Source organism: Pogoniulus pusillus, chromosome 6 (assembly GCF_015220805.1).
Source record: "Pogoniulus pusillus isolate bPogPus1 chromosome 6, bPogPus1.pri, whole genome shotgun sequence".
Taxonomy (NCBI): Eukaryota; Metazoa; Chordata; class Aves; order Piciformes; family Lybiidae; genus Pogoniulus; species Pogoniulus pusillus.
This window is the reverse complement of record NC_087269.1, coordinates 8,309,910-8,336,264: the sequence shown is the minus strand read 5'-3', so window position 1 is coordinate 8,336,264 and position 26,355 is coordinate 8,309,910. Positions and strand designations below refer to the sequence as shown.

Below are 26,355 nucleotides of genomic sequence, written 5' to 3'. Positions count from 1 at the left end.
TGCAACTGGAGATTTATCTAGCAAGAACAGTAAGTAGAAATAAGTGAAAAACTTACTCAGTACAACATAATACTTTTGTTTTTCTCCTGAGAAGTCTGTGAGCTTGTTTCACCTTGGAGGTCATATGGCTCACAGCAAGTCAAGGACTTGGCAGGATCTTCTGGCTGCAGCACAGTTTAGGGAAGTTATTTTCTACATATCTACTGTTCCTTGAAAAAGTTGTAGTGTTTGTTAATGTTGGTGGGGCAAACGGTTTGCAGGGCAAAAAGAATTGCAAGGACCAAGTTTTGAATTAGTATCTGGCGATGGTGTTTGGTTTAGAGCTTTGTAGCCACTAGATGGCAGGAGGGTATCAATTTTGTGTGCTGCAAGCGTGGACTAAAATTAGAGCTGCACTTGAGCAAAACCTTTCAAGAGAGCGAAAATCGCAGGTGAGCCTGTGCAGAACAACATTTTAAAGCATGATTAAACAAAGGTTGCAGTGAGGATTTCAAATGTGTATTTTAATTCTTTATGTGATAGAAAGAAAACAGATTTCCCCCCCAATAGAATTTTTTTTTCTGGTCTGTGTGTGCTTCTTTTGAGGCTTTAAAAATTGTCTCACTTCTCCGCAGGGTGACTTAATATCTTCGTTTGGTATCTTTTAATGGGGCGTTCTGTTAGGGAGAATGATTGTAGCAAACCAGTTTTAGCATCCAGGAATTGTAACATGAAATGAAAAAAAATCTCTGCTTCTACTCTATTGCATAAATGTAGGGTTTCTCTTTTCTTTTACTCCTAATTATCCCTGTTTGGTTTGGGTTTTTTGTTGTTGGTTGTTTTTTTTTTTTTTTAATAAAAAGCTACATCTGAAAATTTCCAGGGCTTGGCAGATTTGTGCTTGTACTGTCAATAATCATGAGTATTTGTATCTTCAATGTGGAAGCATTAAGAGGGTGTTTGTTAGTAGTATCTAGGTACCAGTTTTATTCTAATTTAATTGTATAGGATCATTTTTCTCCTCGTTATTTTTACCTACTCCATTTTCCAGTTTTGTTTTATAGTCAATGTGTCCCTTCTTATTTGGAAACAGAAAACACAATTTAAATGCCTAAGAATTCATACAAATACCTAGTTAAAATTGTGACTGTGTATTCTTAGTGCAAAACCATAAAATGTACTGAAAGAATATCCCACTGAGGAATTTGAGAGACTTCTACAGTATACTTACATACAGTCACAGGAATGCTTCAGCTGTTTAATGCTGCAAACCCCAAATATCTGCAAGATACTTATGCTGCGTCAGGCCGCTGTAAAATTTGAGACTTTTAATTTTAGTTAATTTGGAAGTTTGCTGAAAACATCAATGCAAATATTTTGTTCTGTATTTGATATTTATGATAGTTACATGGTTATGGTATCTACCAGATTCGTAAACAGGCATTTAAATCAGAAAGGTTCACAGATACATAGGTTTTCTTTTGATGCTATGTTGTGACGGTTTGGGTGTTTCCCCACCCCTCCACACTTTATAAATCACCCAGACTAGACTCAGTCGGCTCTGGAAATATGAATGAAGCTATTTATTTACAGCTAGCACAATATACAAACAGATATTTACAGTATATACAGTTATAGACAGAAATATACAAGGTAAAAGGTAATACAGAAACACAGCAGCCCTCCCAGAAACCTGAGTCCCCAGGAGGGACTCTCAACCACCCCTTCACCTTCCCCCTGCCCCTCTCAACCTTATCCCAGTCCTAAGGAGGAATAGAGATTTGGCCAAGAGGTTAAGAAGCAAAGTGGGTTAGGCCAAATGGAAGGTGAGGTTAGGGAGTAAGATGTTGCTCTGCCAGCAGCCCAAGCGAGAGTGAGAGAAAATAGTGAGAGTGTTAGCTAATGTTTTCATTTCTTGTTCAGCAAGACTATGAGCGAAGTAGACATCACCATTGTTTTCCTTTCACAGCCTGTAATCTAGTTCTTCTCACCAAAACATTCTACCCTGCTTTCAAACTAGCATATATGTAAACTCCATAGAAAATGGAGAGGGACAGATGTTACCAAAGCTTTCTGTTTTAATTTCGTGACCTTTGTCTCAGCATAGTCATCTCATTTTTGAGATTAAGCTTTAGAGGAACCTCAGCTTTGGAGCTGTAGTAGACGTGGAAAGTTGTCTTTGTTTCAGCTTTGCTTTTCTGTTGTTCTTTTGTGGAGCTATTTTTCATCCACTTTTGATTACCAGGAGCTTACTTTTATTTGTTTTGTATGAAGCTACTTTGCAAGTAGAACTTTGTAAAGGATAGTTTCAGAGTTGTGCAAACACACATTTTTTTGAGCCGTCTGAAAACACTGGGCCTGGTGGGTTGAGCCTGGCTGGATGCCCTGGTCTCACCAAAGCTGCTCTATCACTCCTCCTCAACTGGACAAGTGAGAGAAAATAGGATTAAAGGTTTGTGGGTTGAGAGAAGGACAGTGCGAGATCACTTGCTAATTGCTGTTTCAGGCAAAATAGACTTGACTCTAGGAAATTAGTTTATTTTTTAGAGCTTAATCAGAGTAGGGTAGTGAGAAATAAACCTCCCAAATCTTAAGACATCTTCTTCCAACCTCTCCCTTCCTCCTGAGCTTAATTAACTTTACTTCCAGTTTTCTCTACCTCCTCCTTGTAAGTGGCACAGGGGATCAAGAAGCAGAAGTTTTTGTCAGTTCATCATATATTTCTGCAGCTTCTCAGACTTCTCACACTCATCCCCTGCTCCAGCATGGAGTTTCTCCTACAGGAAATAGTCCCATATGAAACTCTCCAACGTGAGTACTTCCCATGAGCTACAGTTCTTTATGAACTGCTGCAGTGTGGGACCCTTCTATGGGTTGTAGTCCTTCAGGATCAGACTGTTCCAGCACGAGTCACCCATGAGGTCACAAGTCCTGCTAGCAAATGTGCTGCAGCATAGGCTCCTCTCCCCACCAGTGCTACCACCATCACTGATCAGCTCAGCCTTGACTAGTGGTGGATCCACCAACTTGAATCCAGCTAGTATTGGCTTTATCTGACTTAGGGGAAGCTTCTAGGAACTTCTCACAGAAGCCATCTGTGTAGCTCCTCTGTTACTAAAACCTGACCATACAAGGCCATACCCTGACCTTTTACATTGTCTGTTTTGTAGAAGTACAGCTGCTAGCACTGTATACTTACGAAGAAATTGAATTGCTTCCACTGCATGAATGTCAGCTCTTCTGCCTCAGAATGAATGTATTCAAATCCAGATGATGCCTTGAGTGATACCTCATCTGTTCTTTGTATCTTTTAGTTTTAATATTAAAAATGCAGTTCTATAACAGATTTTTCAGTGTCAGAATGTTACCTATTTAAAAAATAAATATTGCTAAGAAAAGTGTCTCCTTTGTACTTAGAACAAAAGTAGCAAGATAATTCAAGTAACAGCTAATAAATCATCTGGTTATGCTCTGGGCTGAACTGAACACTTGTTTCAGCCTCATATTTCCTTTATGTGTTTCTTGCTCTAGTTGAGGGTGCCCCTGCTTACTGCAGAGGGGTTTGGACTACATTACCTTTGGGGGTGTCTTCCAGTTCAGACCATTTTGTGATTCTATGATTTATGTCTCTGAGCAAATCACTGTGTGCCTTAGACTATGCTGTAAGTAGAGGATGATCTTTCCTTTTACTATCCCAACTCCAAAATCTTGCACAACATAACAAACTTAGTTTGAAGTTCGTAGATTCTGCTTTGCACAAGCTAAGTATCAATGTATTATTCTGCCCCAAGACAGTAAACATAACATTTGAGAAGCAATAGGTTCTGACATCTGTGGTCTGTGGAAGTTAATTCCTGCAAAGAGAGTAAGGAGTTTTTAACACAGAGCAACAGGAATCTTTTGTTGTTATGGCTCTCTTCTAAGCCACAGGTTGTTTTTTAGATATTTTTGTTACATTTCAAAATCAGCTTCTGCAGAGCACTGAAGTATAACAGTTACTGAAAATTGTGGTCAGTGCTTGTACTTTCCCTTAAAGGCTTACTGGATGTGCACATGGGAAATGCCCAAGTGTGTTGAAACAGTGTTCAGACTAAAGTGTAGGAACTCATTCACAGTCAACATTTGTTTCCTGTTACCTTAGAGACTTTATCTTGTGAAGCAGAGCAAACACTAGGTTGTCTATGAACTGTATCTGGAGCGATCACAACAGTCAAGAATACTAATTCCTTTTTAGTGTACTAATTTATTGCCTTCATTCAGGCTGTCATCATGCAAAATTTGGAGGAAAGCCGTTATGTAGTGTCATTTTTTAAGCTTTCAAAGGAGTCAGAACCAATTTCAGTCCAATTTATAATAAACCAAAACAATTTAGGAGTAAATATATAGGAAATAGTTCTATGAATTAAAATACAAAGAGGTTTTGTAAACTGAATGTTAATTTGCATTATTTTCTTAGCAATATTCACTGTGTAAGTACTGTAGTAGTGATGGATCAGGTTTTGAGAGAAGGAAGAAAGTTGTGTTACAGAGTGAAATCTGCTATCCTACCTCCATCTCAAGGTCTACTGTATTTCCCTACACTCTTACACAGGAACAGTGATAGAATCAGAGTGATGTGATTGTGTTTTTCACTTGTCAGCAAAGGTAGATCAGGCCTGCATGACCTCAGCTTGCAGGGTGAGAGCTATGAGGGTTTGAATAGCCCCATAGAAAAGTCCAGCGTGACCCACTGCTGACACATGCAAATCTTTGGGCCTGAACGCACAGAGCATCCTGTTTCACTCTCCAATGTAACCCTGAGCATGGTGGGCTCCTAGCATTAGCAAAGAAGATTAGACTTGCTCTTGAGGACAAGCTGAAGCTGTTTTCAGATGCAGTGTGGAGTACCATTTGATGATGAGCCAAGGTACTGTGGAATGTTATTTATCTCCTTCCTTCTGTGCCACCTGTTTGGAAATCTCATGGATGAATACCCCAAAAGAGTTTTGTTTCAGTGCTTATATCAACCTGATTGTAACTCTGCTGGCACTTGCAATTGCTAATTTTGGCCAAAGTAGTCTGTGAGAAATAGAATTTGGGCGAAGTTGCTTTATTTTGAGTCATTTTCCAGGCAGTCTATATAGCTATATTTATATATATAAATGTTGATTTCTATATCTGTAGAATATATAAATATACCTTATTATTGCTTTTAGTACCTGTGAATAGATAAGCGATACATTGGCAGTTGTCCATTTGCATTATACTACCCAGTATATGATCATGAAAGATTTCAGTTTCCAAAACACCCACAGAAAGTATGTACATGAAGGTTTTCTAGAACTGAGCAGAAAGCTTTTCAGCTAGCAGTACTCTTTATTTGTCAAACTTTACCTTTCAAATGTTATTTGAATACTATGTTGCATACAATATTGTGAGGCCTACATAGCAGATACCAGGCACCTCATTAGGAAGCTGAATTACAAATTGATGGTCAAGTGTTTAGAGTTTGCTCAGTTTTGATCTTCTGCTGGAGGTGTTATATCACAATATTGTCATTTAGGTTGGAAAGACTGCTTCCTTTTTTTTTTTTTCCTAACTGTTGCAAATTGTGGGCATTATTAGACATATCAAATAACCCTGTGTTGAATTTTTTTCTTCACAGAGTGTACCAAGCTAAGCCTCAGTCTACTTTGTCTGCTTTCTTTGTATGTAATAATGAAATTGCATCCATGGTTTTGGTTTGAATTACGTTAGGGTCATCGCTATCACACAGTTAAAAGAAGAAGGCATGTTTAGAGGTACTGTCAGAACTTCAGAGATACATATAATACACAAAGTATGCCAGAAGTGGTAGTCTGAGGCTTGCTTTGTCAAACTGCTCAACTGTTTTCATTGCACACTGAGTTCCCAGTTCTCCTGGACTGGGTTTTACAAGTTCTTCTTTCACTATCACATAGTTAAAAGGAGAGGAATACATGTTTAGATGTACTATCAGAACTCCAGAGGTACATATAATACACAAAGTATGCCAGAAGTGGTAGTCTGAGGCTTGCTTTGTCAAACTGCTTAACTGTTTTCATTTCACACTGAGTTCCCTGTTGTCCTGGACTCAGTTTTCCAAGTTCTTAGAGAAGATTCTTCTGGCTGCAGAAGAATCTGAAACTAAAATGAGACAAAAAAGCAACAACACTAGCTCAGGGTCTTAAAAATGTCATATAATAAGGAATTTAAAATGCATGTAATCTCTCTAAAGTAGAAAGATAATTTAATTGTACTACAGGAATATGGAGTGTACTATACAATTACATATATATATGTACTATTCAAATATATAGGTGATGGAAGATCAGAAGGTAGGAGGCACTTTTTTTCCAATGAATCCATGAAAGATCTTTTAAAAAGAAGTTGTTATAAATGTGAAAGATACTCAGCAGATTGACAGACCTGCAGCTTCTGTTCAAAACTGCTGACAAAGGGCTTCTGGCTTGCTTTACAAGTAAAGGATCAAGTGAAAAATGTGTTCACATTCAGGTGAGTCAGTTACTGCAGTTAGGCTGTTGGCAGCTCGCTAGTTGATTTTGTTAATTTCTCAGGCTCTTGCAATTGAGAAGCTTTATGATAGTTGAGGTCCTAACATGATTCAGGCTGTAGATTGTGGGATCATACAAATAGCCATTGCTGTGGGTCAGATGAGTAGCAGCAATGCAATAAGCTGTGATATCTTAACTGTTAAGCCTGAAGTCCTAGAGATCTTTAGAGTTATAATGGATGGAGCAGGTCCAGAGGAGGGCCACGAAAAAACTCTGCTATGAAGACAGGCTGAGGGAGCTGGGGTTGTTCAGCCTGGAGAAGAGGAGGCTCTAAGGGAACCTAATAGTACCTGAAGGGGACTTACAAGAAGGCTAGAGAGAGACTGTTTACAAGGGCCTGGAATGATGGGATGAGGGGCAGTGGCTTCAAACTAGAGAAGAGCAGATTTAGATTGGATATTAGGAGCAGGTTCTTTTACCATGAGGGTGGTGGAACATTGGAACAGGTTGCCCAGGGAGGTGGCTGAGGCCCCAGGTGAGGCTGGACAGGGCTCTGGGCAACCTAATCAAGTTGAGGATGTGTCTGCTGACTGCAGAGGGGATTGGACTAGATGACCTTTGGAGGTCCCTTCCAACCCAGACTATTCTATGAATGTACTCTGGAGAAATGCTCTATTCTGTGGCCTACACCCTGTCATTTTTCTGTTCCTGAGCTGAGATCCACTGTAAACCTCCACAGTGGACAGTGGATTGTTCCCATTATTTTTTTTTCCAGGAACCACATGGCAGTAAGCTACGTCCCACCCTCTGGATATAAACACTGAAACAGTGAATTCCAAATTCATTCTCTAGTTACAGTACACTATCATCACGCTGAAAGGAAGCCATGAGATCTGTCAAAACTAAGACCAAGAGATAGGGAATTACTTTAACAAAGCTACTCTGTAGCAGAAGCAGGATTCACACTGGGTGGTCCACCCAAAGCACAACTAAGTGGCTCTTAGTGGATCACAGAATATATGCCCTCCAGATGAGCAATTCTTTGTGTTTCACAGAATAACAGCACGTTTCAGGGCTGGAAGAGACCTGCAGAGGTCTAAAGCAGGATCACCTAGAGCAGGCCACACAGGAACACATCCAAGTGGGTTTTGAAAGTCTCCAGAGAAGGAGACTACAACCTTTCTGGGCAGACTGTTCCAGTGCTTAGTCACCCTCACTGTAAAGTGTCTTAACTGAGCAAATCATAGCTAGTGTATGATACTCCTGTGGCTTGTGTTCTGTTGCTGTAGGTGATACAGCATACTACAGGAAACTTGGGGAAATGCCAGGGTTTCTTAGAATGAAATACTTCCTTAAAAAGCATTTTGTTTGTGAATTTTCTGCAAAATCTCTAACAGTACTGCTACACAGGTCATAGTAAGAAAAAACATTACCTTTCTTAATACAATACTGAGTTTGATGAATGAACTCGGTCTGGTCTTGAGCAAAGAATTTGTTAATGATAGTTGAGGCTCCTCCCAACTCTATTATTATCTTTATAGACTCAAGGAAATAATCCTGTTGTTTACAAACTCAGTTCTTTTAAGACTGCTATGGCAATATTTTCCTTTCAAGCTTAGCATGTTTAGATGCTTTTGAGGGAAGTTTATTTTTTCAGTTTTGTGGGACCATTTTTCTTCCATATGATGACCATCTGTTGTGTTTTAAAAGTGCTGATTTTAATAGTAGATTAAAAAAAAATCCTTTGACATCATATTTTAAAACAGCCTTCTAAGGACTGGTTGTTTTGTTTGTATTAGTCTGTCAAAGAAAGCAATTATTGCAAATAACTTTTTGTAGGGATATGGGAAGTCTGCAGTATTTACTTGAACTTTATAATTAGTATTGCCCATTTTTTTTTATCAGGAGATTTGTGCTTCAGATATTAAGCTGTTGTGTGGTTGTTTTTTTCAACATCATTTAGAAGCCTGAGTAACCTTGGGGGGGAGCAGTGGTTTTTGTTTGTTTGTTTAAAATTACTTATAACATCTTTCAAAGGAGTCCTTGTTAAGGTGTTTTCTGTCTGAAAAGAATGGGATGAAAATTGTACCTGCCATTGGGGTATATTCATGAGAGAAGGGTTGTGAGCCTGTATCATGTGACAGTTGGGTTGGAAATGTAATTGGAGTCTCCCAAATGCCAATGTTTTCTGTAGTGGCTCTTGTTAGTGTTCCTCACAGGCTTCACTTAGTATTCTAGCATGCTGCCTTCTTAGTCTGTGACCCAGGATCACACTATCAAATGCAGTGCAATGCAATATTAGCATTTAGCCCTTAGGGTTAATGTTTAGTCCTTAGCTCATATAATTTATGCTTTCTGATTTTTATCAGTAAAGGAATACTCATTTTTATATAAGACAGGTCAAGCAGTGAGATGTTTTTCTTGTCCAGAAATGTTGCTGCTTTGCCAGCCTGGTACAATATTAATGGTAAAAGGCAACAGGATAATCTATTATTTGCATTTTGCTCTAAATCTCCATGACACTTTACCAAAACAGATCTGACAAAGAACAAAGAGACTGCTTTGAAGAACTTAAGATCTAAAAAGCTCTAGTCAGGTTTAACAAGTGCCTCCTGCTTGTTATTACCAATAGATTTTAAGACAAAAAAAAATTGAAGAGGGGAGATTGTACAGTAATTAAAAGTGTACTAAGTATGGTAAAATTAGACTTTATAAAAGTATTTGAGCTGGATAAAAGCATTATAGATGTCAGTTTGGAGAGAAGGTCATGTGCAAGTAAGACTTATTAATGCATGATCCTCAGAAAGCATCAGCTATACAAATAGACCACTAGTTACTGAGACTAAGGTAGAAGCACAGAACAAAGCATTTAACCTTGATTTATTTTATTTATGGGTTTTTGTGTTCACTTATTTTGGAAGTATAACTCTAAACTGGTCTCCAGCATACTCAGTTTTACTACACATAGCTTGGTCATGCTTTGTGAAGTCAAATAGAAACCTTTTTTTGCATGTTCATTGTTTGCTGTGTATTCTTTTGAATACCTATTTGAAAAAAACAATCATCATAGAATCATAGAATCAATCATAGAATCAACCAGGTTGGAAGAGACCTCCAAGATCATCGAGTCCAACCTATCACCCAGCCCCAGCCAGTCAACTAGACCATGGCACTGAGTGCCTCATCCAGTCTTTTCTTGAAGACCCCCAGGGACGGTGCCTCCACCACCTCCCTGGGCAGCCCATTCCAATGGGAAATCACTCTCTCTGTGAAAAACTTCTTCCTAACATCCAGCCTATACCTACCCTGGCACAACTTGAGACTGTGTCCCCTTGTTCTATTGCTGGTTACCTGGGAGAAGAGGCCAACCCCCACCTGGCTACAATGTCCCTTCAGGTAGTTGTAGACAGTAATAAGATCACCCCTGAGCCTCCTCTTCTCCAGGCTAAACAGGCCCAGTTCCCTCAACCTCTCCTCATAGGATTTGTGTTCCAGGCCCCTCACCAGCTTTGTTGCCCTTCTCTGGACATGTTCCAGCACCTCAACATCTTTCTTGAATTGAGGGGCCCAGAACTGGACACAGTACTCAAGGTGTGGCCTGACCAGTGCTGAGTACAGGGGAAGAATAACCTCCCTTGTCCTACTGGCCACACTGTTCCTGATGCAGGCCAGGATGCCATTGGCTCTCTTGGCCACCTGGGCACACTGCTGGCTCATCTTCAGCTTACTATCTATCAGTACCCCCAGGTCCCTTTCCTCCTGGCTGCTCTCCAGCCACTCAGTCCCCAGCCTATAGCGCTGCTTGGGGTTATTGTGGCCGAAGTGCAGAACCCTGCACTTGGCCTTGTTAAATCTCATCCCATTGGCCTCTGCCCACCCATCCAGCCTGTCCAGGTCCCTCTGCAGGGCTCTCCTACCTTCCAACAGATCAACACCTGCTCCTAGCTTGGTGTCATCTGCAAACTTACTGATGCTGGACTCAATGCCCTCGTCCAGATCATCAATAAAGATATTGAACAGGACTGGGCCCAGCACTGATCCTTGGGGAACACCACTTGTGACTGGCTGCCAACTGGACGTGGCACCATTCACCACCACTCTCTGAGCTCTGCCATCCAGCCAGTTCTTGATCCAGCACAGAGTGAATCTGTCCAAACCATGAGCTGCCAGCTTGGCTAGGAGCTTCTTGTGGCAGACAGTGTCAAAGGCTTTGCTGAAGTCCAAGTAGACTACATCCACAGCCTTCCCCACATTCACCAGGCGGGTAACCTGATCATAAAAGGAGATCAGGTTGGTGAGGCAGGACCTGCCCTTCCTAAACCCATGCTGGCTGGGCCTGATCCCTTGGCTATCCTGTAGGTGCTTTGTGATGGCACCCAAGATGACCTGTTCCATCACCTTGCCTGGCACTGAGGTCAGGCTCACAGGTCTGTAGTTTTCTGGCTCCTCCTTACGACCCTTCTTGTGTATGGGAATCACATTGGCCAGCTTCCAGTCTTCAGGGACCTCTCCAGTGAGCCAGGACTGCTGATAAATGATGGAGAGTGGCTTGGCCAGCTCAGCTGCCAGCTCTCTCAGCACCCTAGGGTGGATCCCATCCGGTCCCATGGACTTGTGAGGATCCAAGTGACTTAGCAGATCCCTTACTGCTTCCTCATGGATTAGAGGGGGACTGTACTGGTCCTTGACTCCATCCACCACTTCAGGAGTCCAGCTGTCCTGGAGACAACCTGTCCCACTAGTGAAGATAGAGGCAAAGAAGGTGTTAAGCACCTCTGCCTTTTCCTCATCCTTTGTCACTCTATTCCCCTCTCTATCTAACAAGGACTGGAGGTTGTCCTTGGCCCTTCTCTTGCCATTCATATATTTAAAGAAACACTTTTTATTTTCCTTGGCAGCCGTGGCCAGCCTGAGCTCCAAGTGGGCTTTTGCCTCTCTAATTTTTCCTCTACAAGACCTAGCAATCTCCTTGAACTTCTCCTGGGACACCTCCCCTCTTTTCCAAAGGTGATACACTCTCTTTTTAATCTTTAATTCCTTCAGCAGCTCCCTGCCCATCCAGCCTGGCTGCCTCCCTCGTCGGCTCATCTTCCGGCTCAGTGGCACTGCCTGCTCCTGTGCCTTCAGGAGTTCTTTCTTGAAGCAGGTCCAACCTTCCTGGACCCCTTTGTTTCTAAGGGCTATTTCCCAAGGAACTTTCTGAATTAGTTCCTTAAATAGGCTGAAGTCTGCCCTTCGGAAGTCCAGTGTGGAGGTTCTGTTGATGCCCCTCCTGGTTTCTCCACGTACTGAAAACTCTATAATTTCATGGTCACTGGACCCCAGGCAGCCTCCAACCACCACATCCCCTACCAGCCCCTCTCTATTTGTGAGCAGCAGGTCAAGCAGGGCTGCCCCCCTGGTAGGCTCACGTAACAGCTGGGATAGGAAGTTGTCTTCCACACATTGCAGAAACCTTCTAGACTGCTTCTTCTCTGCAGTGTTTAAGTCCCAGCAGATGTCTGGTAGGTTAAAGTCGCCCACCAGAACAAGGGCAGGTGATCTTGAGGCAGCCTCCAGTTGCTTAAAGAGTAATAAATCAACCTCTTCTTCCTGGTTGGGTGGTCTGTAACAGACTCCAACCAGGATATCAGCCTTGTTGGCCTTCGCCTTAAGTCTCACCCATAATGACTCAACTTGATCATCTTTGATTTCTACCTCCACGACATCCAGAGCATCCCTAATGTACAGAGCCACTCCCCCGCCCTTTCTCCCTTGCCTGTCTCTCCTGAAGAGTCTGTAGCCATTGATTACAGCACACCAATCATGTGAGCTATCCCACCACGTTTCAGTGATGGCGACAATATCATAGTTTCCCTCCAGCACCAGAGCTTCCAGCTCCTCTTGTTTGTTACCCATACTGCGTGCATTAGTGTACATGCACTTCAGCTGGGCTGCTGCTTTTACTCCTAGCTCTAGCCTACCTTCCTCAATTCCCTTTGATTTATCTCTGGTGCTGTCATGTTTAACCCCCTCCCCCTTCCATTCTAGTTTAAAGCCCTCTCAACAAGCCCAGCCAGCTTATGTGCCAGGGTCCTTCTCCCCTTCTGTGATAGTTGTGTCCCATCTGCTGATTGCAGACCTGTGGCAAGATGAAGTTCCCCAATATCAAAGAATCCAAAGTTATGTTGGATGCACCAACCTCTGAGCCACTTGTTCATTAAATATGCTTTCCTATTCTTCTCTGTATTCCAGCCAACCAACCAAACAAAACCACAAACCAAGAAACACAAAACAATCAATAATAAAAAAACCAAACCCAAGCAAACAAAACCAGAACAAACTCCCCAAACCACAAATGAACCCCCAAAAACTCAATGCAGGATCTTTCCCAGGAAAGCAAACGTAGCCTTTGTGATGAGTATTTGTAAATATTTATACTGTGCTTACAGTAATGGAAGGAGTGGGAGGATTTTAGACAGAGAGCAGCATAAAGCCACAAACTCAGTGAAATTAAATCAGCAATATAAGCTGTGTAAATTTCTTTAGTAGTCTTGAAACTATTGTATTGTCCTGTACACTGACTACACAATACTCTCACTCAATGAAGACTTTATTCAATGGAGCCTTTAAAGAGGCCCTCCAATGTAGAAGTGATGAGAAATGTCTTGTTTGTAACAGTTTAAAGATACCTTCATCTCACAACATTAATTGTTTGAAAATGCTGGTGGGTGTTGACGGATTATCTGAGATTTGTACTATGGGCTTGGTCCCTGTGGCACTGCTACAGTCATTCAAAAATAATGCAGGATTGCACCTGTGTTAAAGAATCATAGTAGGGTAAAAACTATCACAATGTTCTGTGCTATTTCTTACTAAGTAAAGCCCAAATCTAGTGAACTTCATGGAGCAAGGGTAAGATGGAGTTCCCTTCTCTCCTATATGTGTATTTCTCTGATTACATTTATTTTTAATTGTTTTTTTTCCACCTACCTCTGAATGTCAGCTTCCTTAGTCTGAACAGTATCATAATTGTAGAATTTTTGTATCTTCTTACATTTTTCTCTGCAGGAACAAAACCCCCTAACTTTCCTGGGAGCTGTTTTCAAAGCCCAGGTGTCAATCTAACACCATTTTCAGAATTCATTTTGCTTAACATGTTAATCTCTTCTTAGAAAAGCAAACAAAAGAAAAACCCAAGAAATTTCTCCTGTCCTATTAATGAGAACTGATCATGAACCTTGTCTTTATTCATCTGATCCTTTGCCTGTAGGGCTGACTGGTCTTTTCCAGGAAGAGCTATTTCTTCTGTGTTTTTATTATCCCATAGGGCCAGCAGCTCATGTTTTCAGAAGAGCCCTGTTGTCTGTCAGTTACTGTCATCCACTTTTTCATCACTGATTATGCTGAGATTTAGTAAATGGACTGGTGTAACAGTTTCTACCCTAGCAATTGCACTTTTTCTTCTTAATATGTCCCTTTCAGCCACTCTTCTCTTGAGAACTTTGCCCACATTATGCTGGCTGTCAATGTAGTTACAGCAGTCCAACTTCCTTAGAGCAGGTTTGTTTACAATCACTGGCCTTTACATCCTGCATGAAGGTAGGCAGTATCAGAGTACAGAGCTGCCATCAATTCTGTAATGTGATGGGAAGTGAAGATCCTCCTCACAGAAATATCTCACCCTACTTTGAAGTTAAGCAGCTGGTTCTCACTGCAACACATTACTTTGGAAGGCTGGCAGATGTGAGCCCAAGACCTGTCCTGTAGCAGGTGACAGAGATGGTGAGAGACTGCAGCACTCAAGGAAGCCATTCTTCTTCACAAGGATTCTCATAATGTTGGTATGCCCTACTAATATAAAGTAGTAAACAAACTGCTGGGAGATGCTAGTAGAAAGGAAGCCAAAGGAAAAGGAATTTCAACTGCTAAGAGACTTTGCTGAAAGCCGTGTCATTATTAAAAATAATCTTTGGGTGCAGTTGAATGTTAACAGTAATGTTTGTATCCTTAGATCTTGATATTTGTAAGTACTGAAATCATAATTTACCCTAAGTGTAGCAGAAAAGTTTGTTGTGATAAGTCCTGTAGACACTCACATTTATTACTGGTGCAAGTGGTGGACTTCCAATGACTTTTAACAGAATTTTAACCACTCATGGTGATAAGAAATGTGGTCCTTACCATTTAAAGGTTCAATAACATAATGATAAATAGTATGAATAACTTTATTATCAACTTATCACTTCTCAAATGTAATGATTTTTACAGGGTTGATACCAGTTGAGCCTAGACTTCATGAAATCACATTCCCAGACATACTATTGCCAAGCCTAAGATTTAGAGACACAGTAAGGGTGAAACTGCAAGCTATTGCCATAGTGGAATTTCAGTTTTGCTGAGTTCTTGACCAAAGGGAGAGAATATGAAATACATGAGAGCACTAATAGTAAGAATATTTCTGTCTAAAGGAAAAGATCAGTGGCTTCTAGTGGAGTGAGCAGTTAAAGCACAGATATATTTAACAGCTGAAGAAAGAATGAACAGTCATAAAATTCATGTTTCTCATTAGTATTAGCAAGTTTGAATCCCAAAAGAGGGGAGTAAGAGACACTCGATGTCAGAGAAGCAGAACAAAATAAAACTAAGGGCAGATAGTTCAAATGGTTCATACCAACACATAACTATGCTGTGGAAGCTCTTTCAGAAAATACAGTGATTGGAAATCTTAGTAAAACCAAGAGAGTAAATATTTACATTAATATGTGTCTAGTTCAAAGCTTTGGAAATAAAATTTAGCTGGAAAGCTTTGGGCTTTCAGTTGTAAACAAGCCTGTCACTGACAGCATTTCCCTTAAGGGATGATTGACTATGTGTTTATTACTGTATTAGTCACAGAATTGCCATGCTTGGAAGGGACCTCAAAGATCACCCAGTTCCAACCCTCTCCACCACAGGCAAGGACACCTTGTACTCGATCAGGTTGCTCAGAGCCACATCCAGCCTGGCCTTAAAAACTTCCAAGTATGGGGCTTCCACCACCTCCCTGGGCAACCTGTTCCAGTGTCTCACCACCCTCATGGTGAAGAACTCCTTCCTAACATCCAATCTGAGTCTACCCACTTCTCGTTTTGCTCCACTCTCCCTAGTCCTATCACCCTGACACCCTAAAAAGTCCCTCATCAGCTTTCTTGTAGGCCCCCTTCAGATGCTGAAGTCCACAATGAGGTTTCCTCAGAGCCTTATTTTCTGTGGACTAAATAACCCCAACTCTCTCATCCTGTCTCCATAGGAGAGGAGGTCCAGCCCTCTGATCATCCTCGTGGCCCTTCTCTGGACACGCTTCAGCACTAGTCATTATTACAAGGTCTGATATTACTTACTGAAACTGTTGGACTTTACACTGTCAGCTTAGTCCAGTCAGGCAATTCCCATATTGTGCTAGATTGGCATAGAAAACATGAATCTTCAGAAAATTCTTCCCTGGACTGCAGGCTCAGGATGTGTGCACTTTGCTTCCTTATTTGCTTAGTTTGGACAGATACCAAGAGATTTCTGAAACGTTTTGGTGTCTGCCAGTAAAGAAATAGTAGGTGCAACCCTGCAAAGAATGCTGTTGTTGCTTAGTGTCTCGTTAGTCCGTTCAGCTTGGAAGGAACAAAGCCATACTATCCTCTGCAAGGGAATGAGGAAATGCTGCAGTGCTGCCAAGCTGGCAAGACTTGTCTCTGACATCTGACAGTGAGTGGCATAGAGCTTCTGACATTTTTCTGGGAATAGCAGCAGCAGTAACTACATCCCTTAAACACTGGAGTGTTTCTGCGTGAGCGGGTGCAAACTATTGAACTCGGAAGTGAAGTGGTTTCAGAGTAGTTGTGTGGGTAGGTGCTTTTGCCACTTAACCCTAGCTGTTACTTTTAGTGAGGTTTTTTTTGTGGGCTAGCATGGCTGTGTGGTTTCTGGGTTAGAATCAGATCACTGCCAGCGTTTTAGGAGAGCAGACAGTGCAAACATGATACTGCACTGCTCATGTGGATCTGTCCCGAGTGTTCACAACTGTTCATGGGTTGAACATAAATAGAAATTCGTGTGCAGTGCCCTTGAAAATATGCTGGTGTGTGTAACAGCCACTGTTAGTCATACAGCTTTTTCAGAAAGGGAGTGAAGCCAGATAGATCTGTAGAAATTTGAGTCCAGTGTGGACTGAAGAAATTAACCTCTTTCATCAAATGGAGTGGTTATTTGTTGTTTTGAAATATCTTTTTCTCTCCCTGCTAGAGAGCTGTCTAATGATCTAGGACCAGGGGGAGGTTTAGACTAAAATAAGAATCTAAGATCTCTTTGAAAGTCAAATGTAGCATTAACATCATACAGCTGTGGATAATTCTTTAAAATGGTTAAAATCTTTTCTTGAGGCAAAGCACATTTAATTATTCCTCCCAGAGCTCTCATGAAGCAGTATGCAAAAAGAATACCAATATTTGCAATTTGCCAGAAAAAAAAATCCCACCTCTATTTCCAGAGCATCAGACAAAATCTTCAAGTCAATACAATTGACTTAAGGTTTGTAGCCTTTAAAAGAGGATAATGTATTGGAATGGTCACATGTAAAAAGAGTACAGAGAAAAGCCTGCCAGATGCAGCTATTTAATTTGTCCCTTTATAACAGAAAATGAATAGCAGTAGCATGTAAACATGGTAAATCACCTAGAGGAGGTCTGTTATAGTTGCCACTTAGTCTTGTCCTTTACTAATTAAAAAAAAAAAAGGGATATTTAAGAGCTAAAAGACAACAATGGTTAAGTCAGGAAGGTAAGAAAGTAGGTTAGCTAAACATGTCATCATTTTACAGCACTCTCATGTCTAGAGGCTGTTATTGGAGCAAATAGCTTAGTTGGCCTTCAGAAAGGTGCCAGAATGAGAGTAGTGAAAGTATTTTACAGTGGCTTGCGCTGTGAAAGTAGGCTATGTTCATCTCAGACATCAACAATAAATACTATTGGAACCAGGATGCTGGATTAAATAAGTAAAAGAGGTGCTGATAACTTCTTTGTCCTTCCCTGAGCATTGTTTCTAACTGGATTTTATTCAATGTTTATATTCTAAGCTTGAATCAGACTCTTTGTAGGCTCTCACTGTCTTCTGTTCTCCTGGAGGATGTTTTACCAACGTGTGAAGCCACCAAAAAGTCCACCTCTAAAACAAACACAATAGAGCTCCTCATGCTTGTATTTTAGGTGTAATGCTAGCTGTAATTGATCTGTTCTTAATCCTTCATTTAGAATAAAATTATGAGTAATGGCTGTGCTATCCCTTTCATTTCTTCCTAATCTTAAGACTCCAGCACGTAGCAGGAAGGTCAGTGCATAGTCGTATTAACAAAGAACATTTATAGCTTGTTTTGGCTTGGGTTTTGGTTGCTTTTTGTTTGTTTGTTTGTCTTGTTTTTTTTTTTATAAGGTTTATGCATTGATGGTTACACTAAAATGTGCTTACTTTTTTTTGGTGTAGACTCAGGCTGCTGTTTGGCAGCTTGAATTAGCATGTAACTTGTTCACATCCATTAGCTTTATGAGTACAAAGCACCTACTGCTCAGTCTTAATCTTCAGAGAATTCAGGGGTGATGATGGTTCAATAAACAAATCCTCCCACACCATTGGGTAAACTGCATATCTTCTTGTGCTTGTAGTAGTTTTTAAGGGAGATCACAGAATCACAGAATGTTAGAGGGTGGAAGGGACGTCCAGAGATCAAATCTAACCCCCCCTGCCAAAAGCAGGGTCCCCTAGGGTAGTCCAAGTAGGAGTACACCCAGGCAGGTTTTGAAAGTCTCCAGAGAAGGAGACTCCTCAATTTCTCTGGACAGCCTATTCCAGTGCTCTGTCACCCTGACTGTAAAGAAGTTTCTCCTCATGCTGAAGTGAAACCTTCTGTGGTCAAGTTTGCATTCACTGATCTGTCTGGTTTTCCAGGAATTATTTATAGTACTATAAGCCATGTCCAGAACCATAGTTAAAAGTTACTGCCAGCCTGGCTTCGCATTTAGGCTGTTTGTTTTATCTGTGAGTCAGGATCTGTGTGTACAGCTGTTGGCTGCTGTTCACTTTAGAGTCATTTCACCATCATCTGAATCCAGTCCCATACAATAATCATCTGATGGAAATCACAAGATCTTCATGCCCTGATTTGAAAAATGAAGAAAAGAAACAAACACTAGAGAAGGAAAAAAATGTTGGGTAGGGCTGCCTGGCTGGTTTGAGTTAAGATAAATAGACAGGATGCATGTGACTGGTCACTAACAACAATTTCATTTGGTTCACTTAGAAAGAAGAAGAATGGAGAAGAAGAACAGCCAAAGTCCTCTATCAGTAATCAGTACCGAATTGTTACACCTACATTCCAGTATAATATGGACTACAAGAACGTTGGCAAATGTATTATTATAAACAACAAAAATTTTGAAGATAAAACAGGTAATGTTAATGCTTATTGCAGAACATTTTATACTTAGGCTTGTAAAAAGTATTTTAGTTTTTAGGATGTGGAATTTTAATGCTTTTTTTTTTTGCAGGGGGGAAATAGTTGTTTCCACATTTTATTCCCCTTAAGACTTAGAGTGCCTCTTTGCAGCTTCTTTGTAGTGCCTGTTTCAAAGAGCATGTCACTTTGCTTTGCTGACTTCAAACTAAACCTTTGTCCCAGTGTTTAAGAATGTGTTGTTCAAATGTGAACTTCAGCATCTGCAGCCTATGTTATAAATTCTCTGTCCCTGAGCTACAGCTACAAGATACAAAAGCTGAGATCTGCGGTTGCACTCTGTTAACATTCCTGCATTTAACATTTCAGATAATATACAGTTTTAAAGCAGATACTTGTGTTATAGTTAATTTTGTGAAGATATTTTGCCTGTACACTAGGCAGATACATTCAATGAAGTGTTTCCTCCAAAGAACATCTGTTTCTTTTATGTGGGCATCAGAGAGAATCTATCCAGCAGTTTTGCCTTGGGCTGCTTTATGCATATGTTACATACTGCATAACCAAAGGAAGGTAGAATCACCCATAGAGGTTCTCTGCTGCAAGATGCTGGAGTTATGCCAACATTTATACATAGAATCAGTCAGAGTAGGAAGGGACCACAAGGATCATCTAGTTCCACCCTCCCTGCCATGGGCCATGGGCAGGGACATCTCACACTAGATCAGGCTGTCTAGAGCCTCATCAAGCCTGGTCCTAAGCACCTTCAGGGATGGGGCTTCAACCACCTCCCTGGACAACCTGTTCAGGGTCTCATCACCCTCATGGTGAAGAAACTCTTCCTAACATCCAGTCTGAATCTACCCATTTCTAGCTTTATTCCATTCCCCCTAGTCTTATCACTACCTGACATCCTAAAAAGTCCCTCCCCAGCTTTCTTGTAGGCCCCCTTAAGATACTGAAAGGTCGCAATAAGGTCACCTTGGAGCCTTCTCTGCAGACTGAGCTGCCCCAACTCCCTCAATCTCCTCAGAGGAGAGGTGCTCCAGCCCTCTGATCATCCTCATGGCCCTTCTCTGGACACATTCCAGAACATTCATATCCCTCTTGTAATAGAGGCTCCAGAACTGGATGCAGTACTCCAAGTGGTCTCTCACCAGTGCAGAGTAGAGGGGAAGGATCATTTCCCTGAACCTGCTGGCCACAGTTCTCTTGATGCAGCCCAGGATCTGGTTCACTTTCTGGGCTGCAAGAGCACACTGATGGGTCATATTGAGCTTCCCATCCACCAGCACCCCCAAGTCCCTCTCCTCAGGGCTGCTCATGTTAATATTGAACTGATATGATTTTTGCATCTGATGTAAAAACATTGCATTATTTGCAATGTTGACAGTGGTGTTAGTGGATTGTTTTTAAAATCATTTCACCAAGACGCTGTTTAGGTCTATAATCAACCTAAAAGAATTTACCTTTGAACTCATTAATTATATTGAGTTGTGTCATCTGCAGTCAACCTTGTTCTTTGTTTCCTGGCAGGAATGGGTACACGCAATGGCACTGACAAGGATGCTGGGGACTTAGCTAAGAGTTTCAGAAATTTAGGCTTTGATGTTCACACGTACAATGACCGAAGCCGTGGTGATATGGAAAAATTACTGAAGCAAGGTAAACATCTAAATTCACAGAGTGATTCAGAGTGAAGAGAAATCTGAAAGTCACCAGATATAACTTCTGTTCAAAGCACGACAAATCAGAACAGATTGCTTAGGCCCCACTACTACAATTTTCTATATAGAAGGATTTAGTTTCTGAATGGATTAGGGTTAATCTCCTGCCTCTAACATCAGTTTAGAAATACACGGTTTTGTTGTCATATTAAGTGAAGCACCTGTCCTGTGTGTTATGTGAAGAACTTTGTCATGTTAGGTAGAGTCCAGTCTGTTGACTCCAGTCAAGTGAAGGATGCATTCATGTATTCAAGGTACTTATCACATGACTAAAATGGGTTGTCATCTTTATCCACTCCTCCTTATGCCCCCCAGTAGAGAAGCAGTGTATATCTAGTCTGACAAAAATATGCTTGCTAAATGTAATTTGCATTTAAAATGTTGCTTCCTTTTGGCTAAGAAGTACTTGATTTGTAGCTGCTGAGGAGAATCACAGCGATGCTGCTTGTTTTGCCTGCATCCTTCTAAGCCATGGGGAAGAAGGCCTCATCTATGGCACAGATGGACCCATGGCTATCAAGAGCTTGACTGCGCTGTTCAGAGGAGACAAGTGTAAAAGCCTTATAGGAAAGCCAAAACTATTTTTCATTCAGGTAATAGCCCTAAGGTAAATATCCTATCCTACTGCCACAGAGGTTAAAACATGCTCAGTTTCTTTCCTGCTCTAGAAGAGCCCCATAGGTTACCTTACTAAATTTTGCTAGAGGTTATATGACAAAAAATGTGTTGAGGGCAGTTGGCTGTGGTGACTTGTTTGTTTTTAAAGGACAGCTTGCATACAAGATTCACAAATGGAAAGAATTCGTTGCCATTTGTCATGCAGGTTTTATCATGTGAGTTTTCTTTACATGATTTCTCTTTGTGTTTGGTAATATATGAACTTCAAAAATGAGCCCCACTTTGTGCAGGCAGAGCTGAGGAAAGGATGTGGTTATTAAGAGAAATAATGTAGTCCAGGTCTCTTTCAATAAAGGCTGTCTCTACAAATTGCTGCATTTGACTAAATACTTTCTTTCCTCCCTCAGTAGTCTAAAAATTTATACTGTATTATTGCATTAATACATAAGTGATTGTATATTATGTGAGCTTTTAAAGACAGCTGTTTCAGAGAGTACTGACTGACACACCATGGGTCTGAATACATATTTTTTTCACAGTAATATGTACATGTGGGAGTTGCAGCAAATGCAGTTTTCCCTGGGCTGTTTCATCACTTAATCCTCAACCTCAAAGTGGAAACCATCTTTATTTTAGATTCTTCATACTACTAAAGTGCTATTTCTTTCAGTTATAACTTTGGAATGGGTACTCCATTGCCTTTAAAATTATTTTAATAAAGGCAACCAAGTTGTATTATATAAACCCACCAAACTGCTAGATTTTTTGCAAGAGCTCTCAGTCAAAGCTACTGATCAAGACCTGAAACTTACCAGCCTGGACTGTGGTTCTGGTGTTTCCTTTAGATAAACCACATGATTAAGAGGAAATGAAAAATAAAAGTGAGACGTGGAAAACCATTAAAAACGTAATGTACTTGAAATGGGTGGTCAATAGGCTGTCCAAATTTTAAAGTCTTCATCTGTGGAGATGTTCCAAACCCATCTGGACACAATCCTGGACGTCTGCTGTAGCTGTCCTTGCTTGAGAAGGGGGGATATGACTGGATGATCTTAGGATGTGATTTTGTTTTCCTGTGAAAGGCAGTGCTAAAGCAGTGCTCGTCAGGAACCAAAGACAACGTGCAAAGGAAATGTCCAGAATTCATACTGCACAAGACATTACATAGTAATGGAGTGATGAGGATGGTGCTAGACTAGTAATTAATGATGCTGACTTGACACTTTGACAATCCACTGAGATCCACAGTCTGCATCACCATTACCTCCTTTTCCTGTCTGGGCTGCGTATTTTAAAATGGGTAGGCTGTTAACTTTGTCTCTGAACAATTAGATACCTCCTGGTAACTATTACTGAGCAGTTGGATGTACCCTAGAATTGCATTTCTGCTTCTAATACATATAAAGTACTGCTTGAAACTTGGTCCATTAAAAATGGTAATGAACACTTACTTTGATAACACCTTGTTTCTCCTTATTGGACAAGTTCTCTTTGCCTTCACCACTTTCAGGCATGCAGAGGCTCTGAATTTGATGAAGGTATACAAACCGACTCTGGACCTGCCAATGACACTCTGGAAACAGATGCCAATCCAAGATACAAGATCCCAGTAGAAGCAGATTTTCTGTTTGCATATTCCACAGTGCCAGGTAAAGAAAAGGGGCTCAGGGTGGGGATAGAAACCTAAAACCTTGTCACTCATATTGACTTGATTGTAGGCTGCCCCTTATTGATGATGCATAGCGCACTGACAGACACAACACTAAGGTCCAGTCAGTGTGTGTTGTATCCACCCCGTTTACATCAGCTGTAGTGTATGTTACAGGAGAGAGCCCAGATTTGGCAAGTGAGAAGGCTGTACTGTTTTCTGGGAATCCTGCCCTTCTGTGTCCCAGTTCAGCTGAATTTGAAGGCAGGGGAGGAACAATTACAACACAAAATTCTTAGCGAGAAAAACCACACAATCTTGCTATTTACAGTTTCCCAAATGAAAAGTAGAGAAAGATATTTCAGTAGTGTTAAGGTTTGGAGGATTAATACTCTAATCAAGTAGGCTATGTGATATAAGTTATATTTTTCTGTGTGTACATTGTTAATCTTTGCCCAAAATCTTTCACACAAGTGAGAACTTATCTCTCTGCCATTCTATTCTTCATCCCAGGATAACAAGAAAAAAGAAAAATAACTCCCATGTACTTCCTTATCTGTCTTTCCTGTAAGGTTATTACTCCTGGAGGAATCCTGGAAGAGGCTCCTGGTTTGTGCAATCTTTGTGCTCTGTGCTAAATGAGCATGGAAAACAACTTGAGATCATGCAGATCCTCACGCGGGTCAACTATGTGGTTGCCACAAATTTTGAATCCCAGTCAGATGATCCACGCTTCAGTGAGAAGAAGCAGATTCCCTGTGTGGTCTCTATGCTCACTAAGGAACTTTACTTCTGAAAGCATGTTTTCATGAAAGATCAGGATATGGTTTTGGGTGGAGATTTGATTATAAATTTGGAGTTACACATTCTTAAGAACAGAAATGTAATAACATTTTATATTTTATAAGCTGGGGTATCTGGTGGAGGGACAATATGCAAGATTTTAAAGAAGATATAAATGCTGTAGGCTAATCTGACAGCTGATATTAATTACTGTATCTTGATTTTCCCCTTAGTGTGGTTGTCATGATTTAGAGCTACTGAAGAGTCCCATAAATGTTTCTTCTGGAAAACAAATTGTAAATGAAGAAAACAAACCCAAACCGATTCAGGAGACTCCATCTTTCTTTCACTGCTAGGTCATGGAACCAGATCTTTCTCATAAACTTCCACAGACCATCATGTTGTGGCTAAGTCCAGTGATGAAGCAGTTTGTAGCTATACAAAAGAGTGTTTCCTAGTCTAATATATCCATTTCCTTTTTGTGAACGTTATTAATGAAGACAAATGATTGTGCTTAATCTGGAAGTCATTTCGCTTAGTTACCACTTTCAGATGAGATGGATCAATACACAACCAATATTTGATATATGATTTACCACAGTGGTACAGAAATGTTAACAAACAGCAAAATCAAAATCTTTGTGAAAGGTTGGCAAACTGTAATTGGGTGATGCTTTACTAAAGCTCCAGCATAAAGATTTTTTGTTTTCCTTGCAGGTGACACTTAACTGATAGAATGGCCTGGAACAGTGGTAGTACAGAAATAAAGATGTCTGCCTGTTGATTCAAAAGGTCTGAACCCACAGAAAGTTAATGCCAAAGCCTTGTAATATTATCTGAAAACCTAATGTGGAAATGCTGAGTTTTTGTGTTCCACTGGCAAATGTGTGTTTAGATACCACTACTATTTTTGAGGAATTTTGCCAGGACTTACCTGAGTGAGACCCCAGAAGTGCCTTTTTGGTTACTGTACAGTCTTGATTTTTATGTTTTGGAGTTACATCAATGCTGTTTATATTCCTACTTTTTATATTCTCTTTCAAGTTGGTAGCTAGCTTAAAGAAAAGGTGAAGTTTAACAGTTTGGTTAAACTGATAAATGATTACCTGTTCACTCTCTTCCCAGTTAATGTACTCCTATACTCTTTTGAAATCTTCCCAGAAAATAAGTGTGTGCTTATTATAGCCAAGTTGCCAAACTGTTAAGCTTATTTTCTTTACAAACACTGTGACATAGCAAGATACATATTTTTTTTTTTCAGAAGTTAAATTTACAGTTGTTTGAATTAAATAAATGATTGTTTTATGGATGCCTTGAGCATGAAATCAATAAAGACCTTCTTTTTTTTTTTAAATTTGCTATCAGTATTTGCATGCTTCTCACTCGATGTGAAGTGAAATCCAACCAAAATACATCCCAAAACCTTTCTTGGCCAAGAATGCAGATCATCCTCAGCATCATTTCAAGATGAAGTTTATGGTGTTAGTGGAAAAGTAGTTCAGGAAAGTCAGCTGGCATTGGGGTGACTTGGGTTAGATAGATCTCTTAAGATGAAAAAAATATTGAGGATCTTTTAATGGAAATATCCTGACCTACCACAGCTGAATCTTGGCCTGTTTCTAAAATGTCTTCATGCAGTACAGTGGTCTAGCAACTCCTATGAAAATGTTCTGCCCATTCTTCCAAATATCTCTACGTTAAACTACTTTCTGGCATTAGAGGTTTTACCTCAAGAAATCCAGTCAGCATTTCAGTGTTAAATAGTTTGCTGGAAGCCTTTCCATGTCTTTATAGGTCGTTGGAGTTTTGTTTGCTTAAAGTTTAGCCTGCTTTTACATTTCTGTTGGCAATGTTCCTCTGTCTCCAAAACTGTCCTTTTATTTGGCTAGATTGTAGCTCTGAAGCCAGAGAGCCTTGGGAAGAATAAAGGAACAAGTAGGGGGTCTGAAACAGGTTATTGAAGTTTTTAAAGTAATGCCAGGGAATGTAACAGCTTAACAGGTAAGGAGCAGATTTCTTCATGTGTAATGCTGTTTTTTGTTGTTGTTCTTCAAATTTCTTTGTATAGCAAATCTCTCTTAGCTCATAAACATTGGGTAAATGTAAAAAGGACTAGAAATACTCCTTGGTCCAGCCTACAAGAGACTGCTGGGAAAGAAGAACAGGAGTTAATATTAATGGGTTTTCTTTACCTGCAGGAAAAACTATTTGCCCTATTGATCATAACGTCTAAAGAAAAAAAAATTAGTGTACAGGGCAGGTCTTTAGGAAATTTTATTAAACATCATGACAGATACTGAGGACAGCTTGGGAATTTCCAACTAATGGGTGAAATGGTGGCTGGCTGCCTAAGAAATAAGACAAAGTGGTCTTGTTAATTGAAGCACTTTAGTGTTCTAATGTGTAGAGGCACTCTCTGCCTTTACAAGAGGTTTCCTGGTAGACCAAAGGTTTCCTGGAAAAAAGATAACATGGTGCAAAGGAGCACGGGAATTCTGGCAATGAGAGGAAGAAGTTAAGACTGAATCTTATACAGCCTTCAGGCTAGTTCAAGTATTTGAAATATACAAAGATCAGCATAAAATTCCTGAAGTCACAGCCATGGTGGGAAGCAATTGGGAAAGGTAACTT

At 40.5% G+C, this 26,355-nt stretch overlaps 1 protein-coding gene across 1 annotated transcript in view; it reads left to right on the top strand.

Annotated features, from left to right (window-relative positions):
* The window catches only part of CASP7 (caspase 7), a 29,214-nt gene extending 4,139 nt beyond the window's left edge, over window positions 1-25,075 (top strand). Inside the window, exons 3-7 of the mRNA XM_064144359.1 lie at window positions 18,796-18,944; window positions 20,485-20,613; window positions 21,093-21,268; window positions 22,804-22,942; window positions 23,514-25,075. Of these exons, the coding sequence (XP_064000429.1) occupies window positions 18,796-18,944; window positions 20,485-20,613; window positions 21,093-21,268; window positions 22,804-22,942; window positions 23,514-23,737 (817 nt within the window). The 3' untranslated portion in view covers window positions 23,738-25,075. The remainder of the gene's footprint in view (window positions 1-18,795; window positions 18,945-20,484; window positions 20,614-21,092; window positions 21,269-22,803; window positions 22,943-23,513) is intronic.
* Window positions 25,076-26,355: the final 1,280 nt, after the last annotated feature.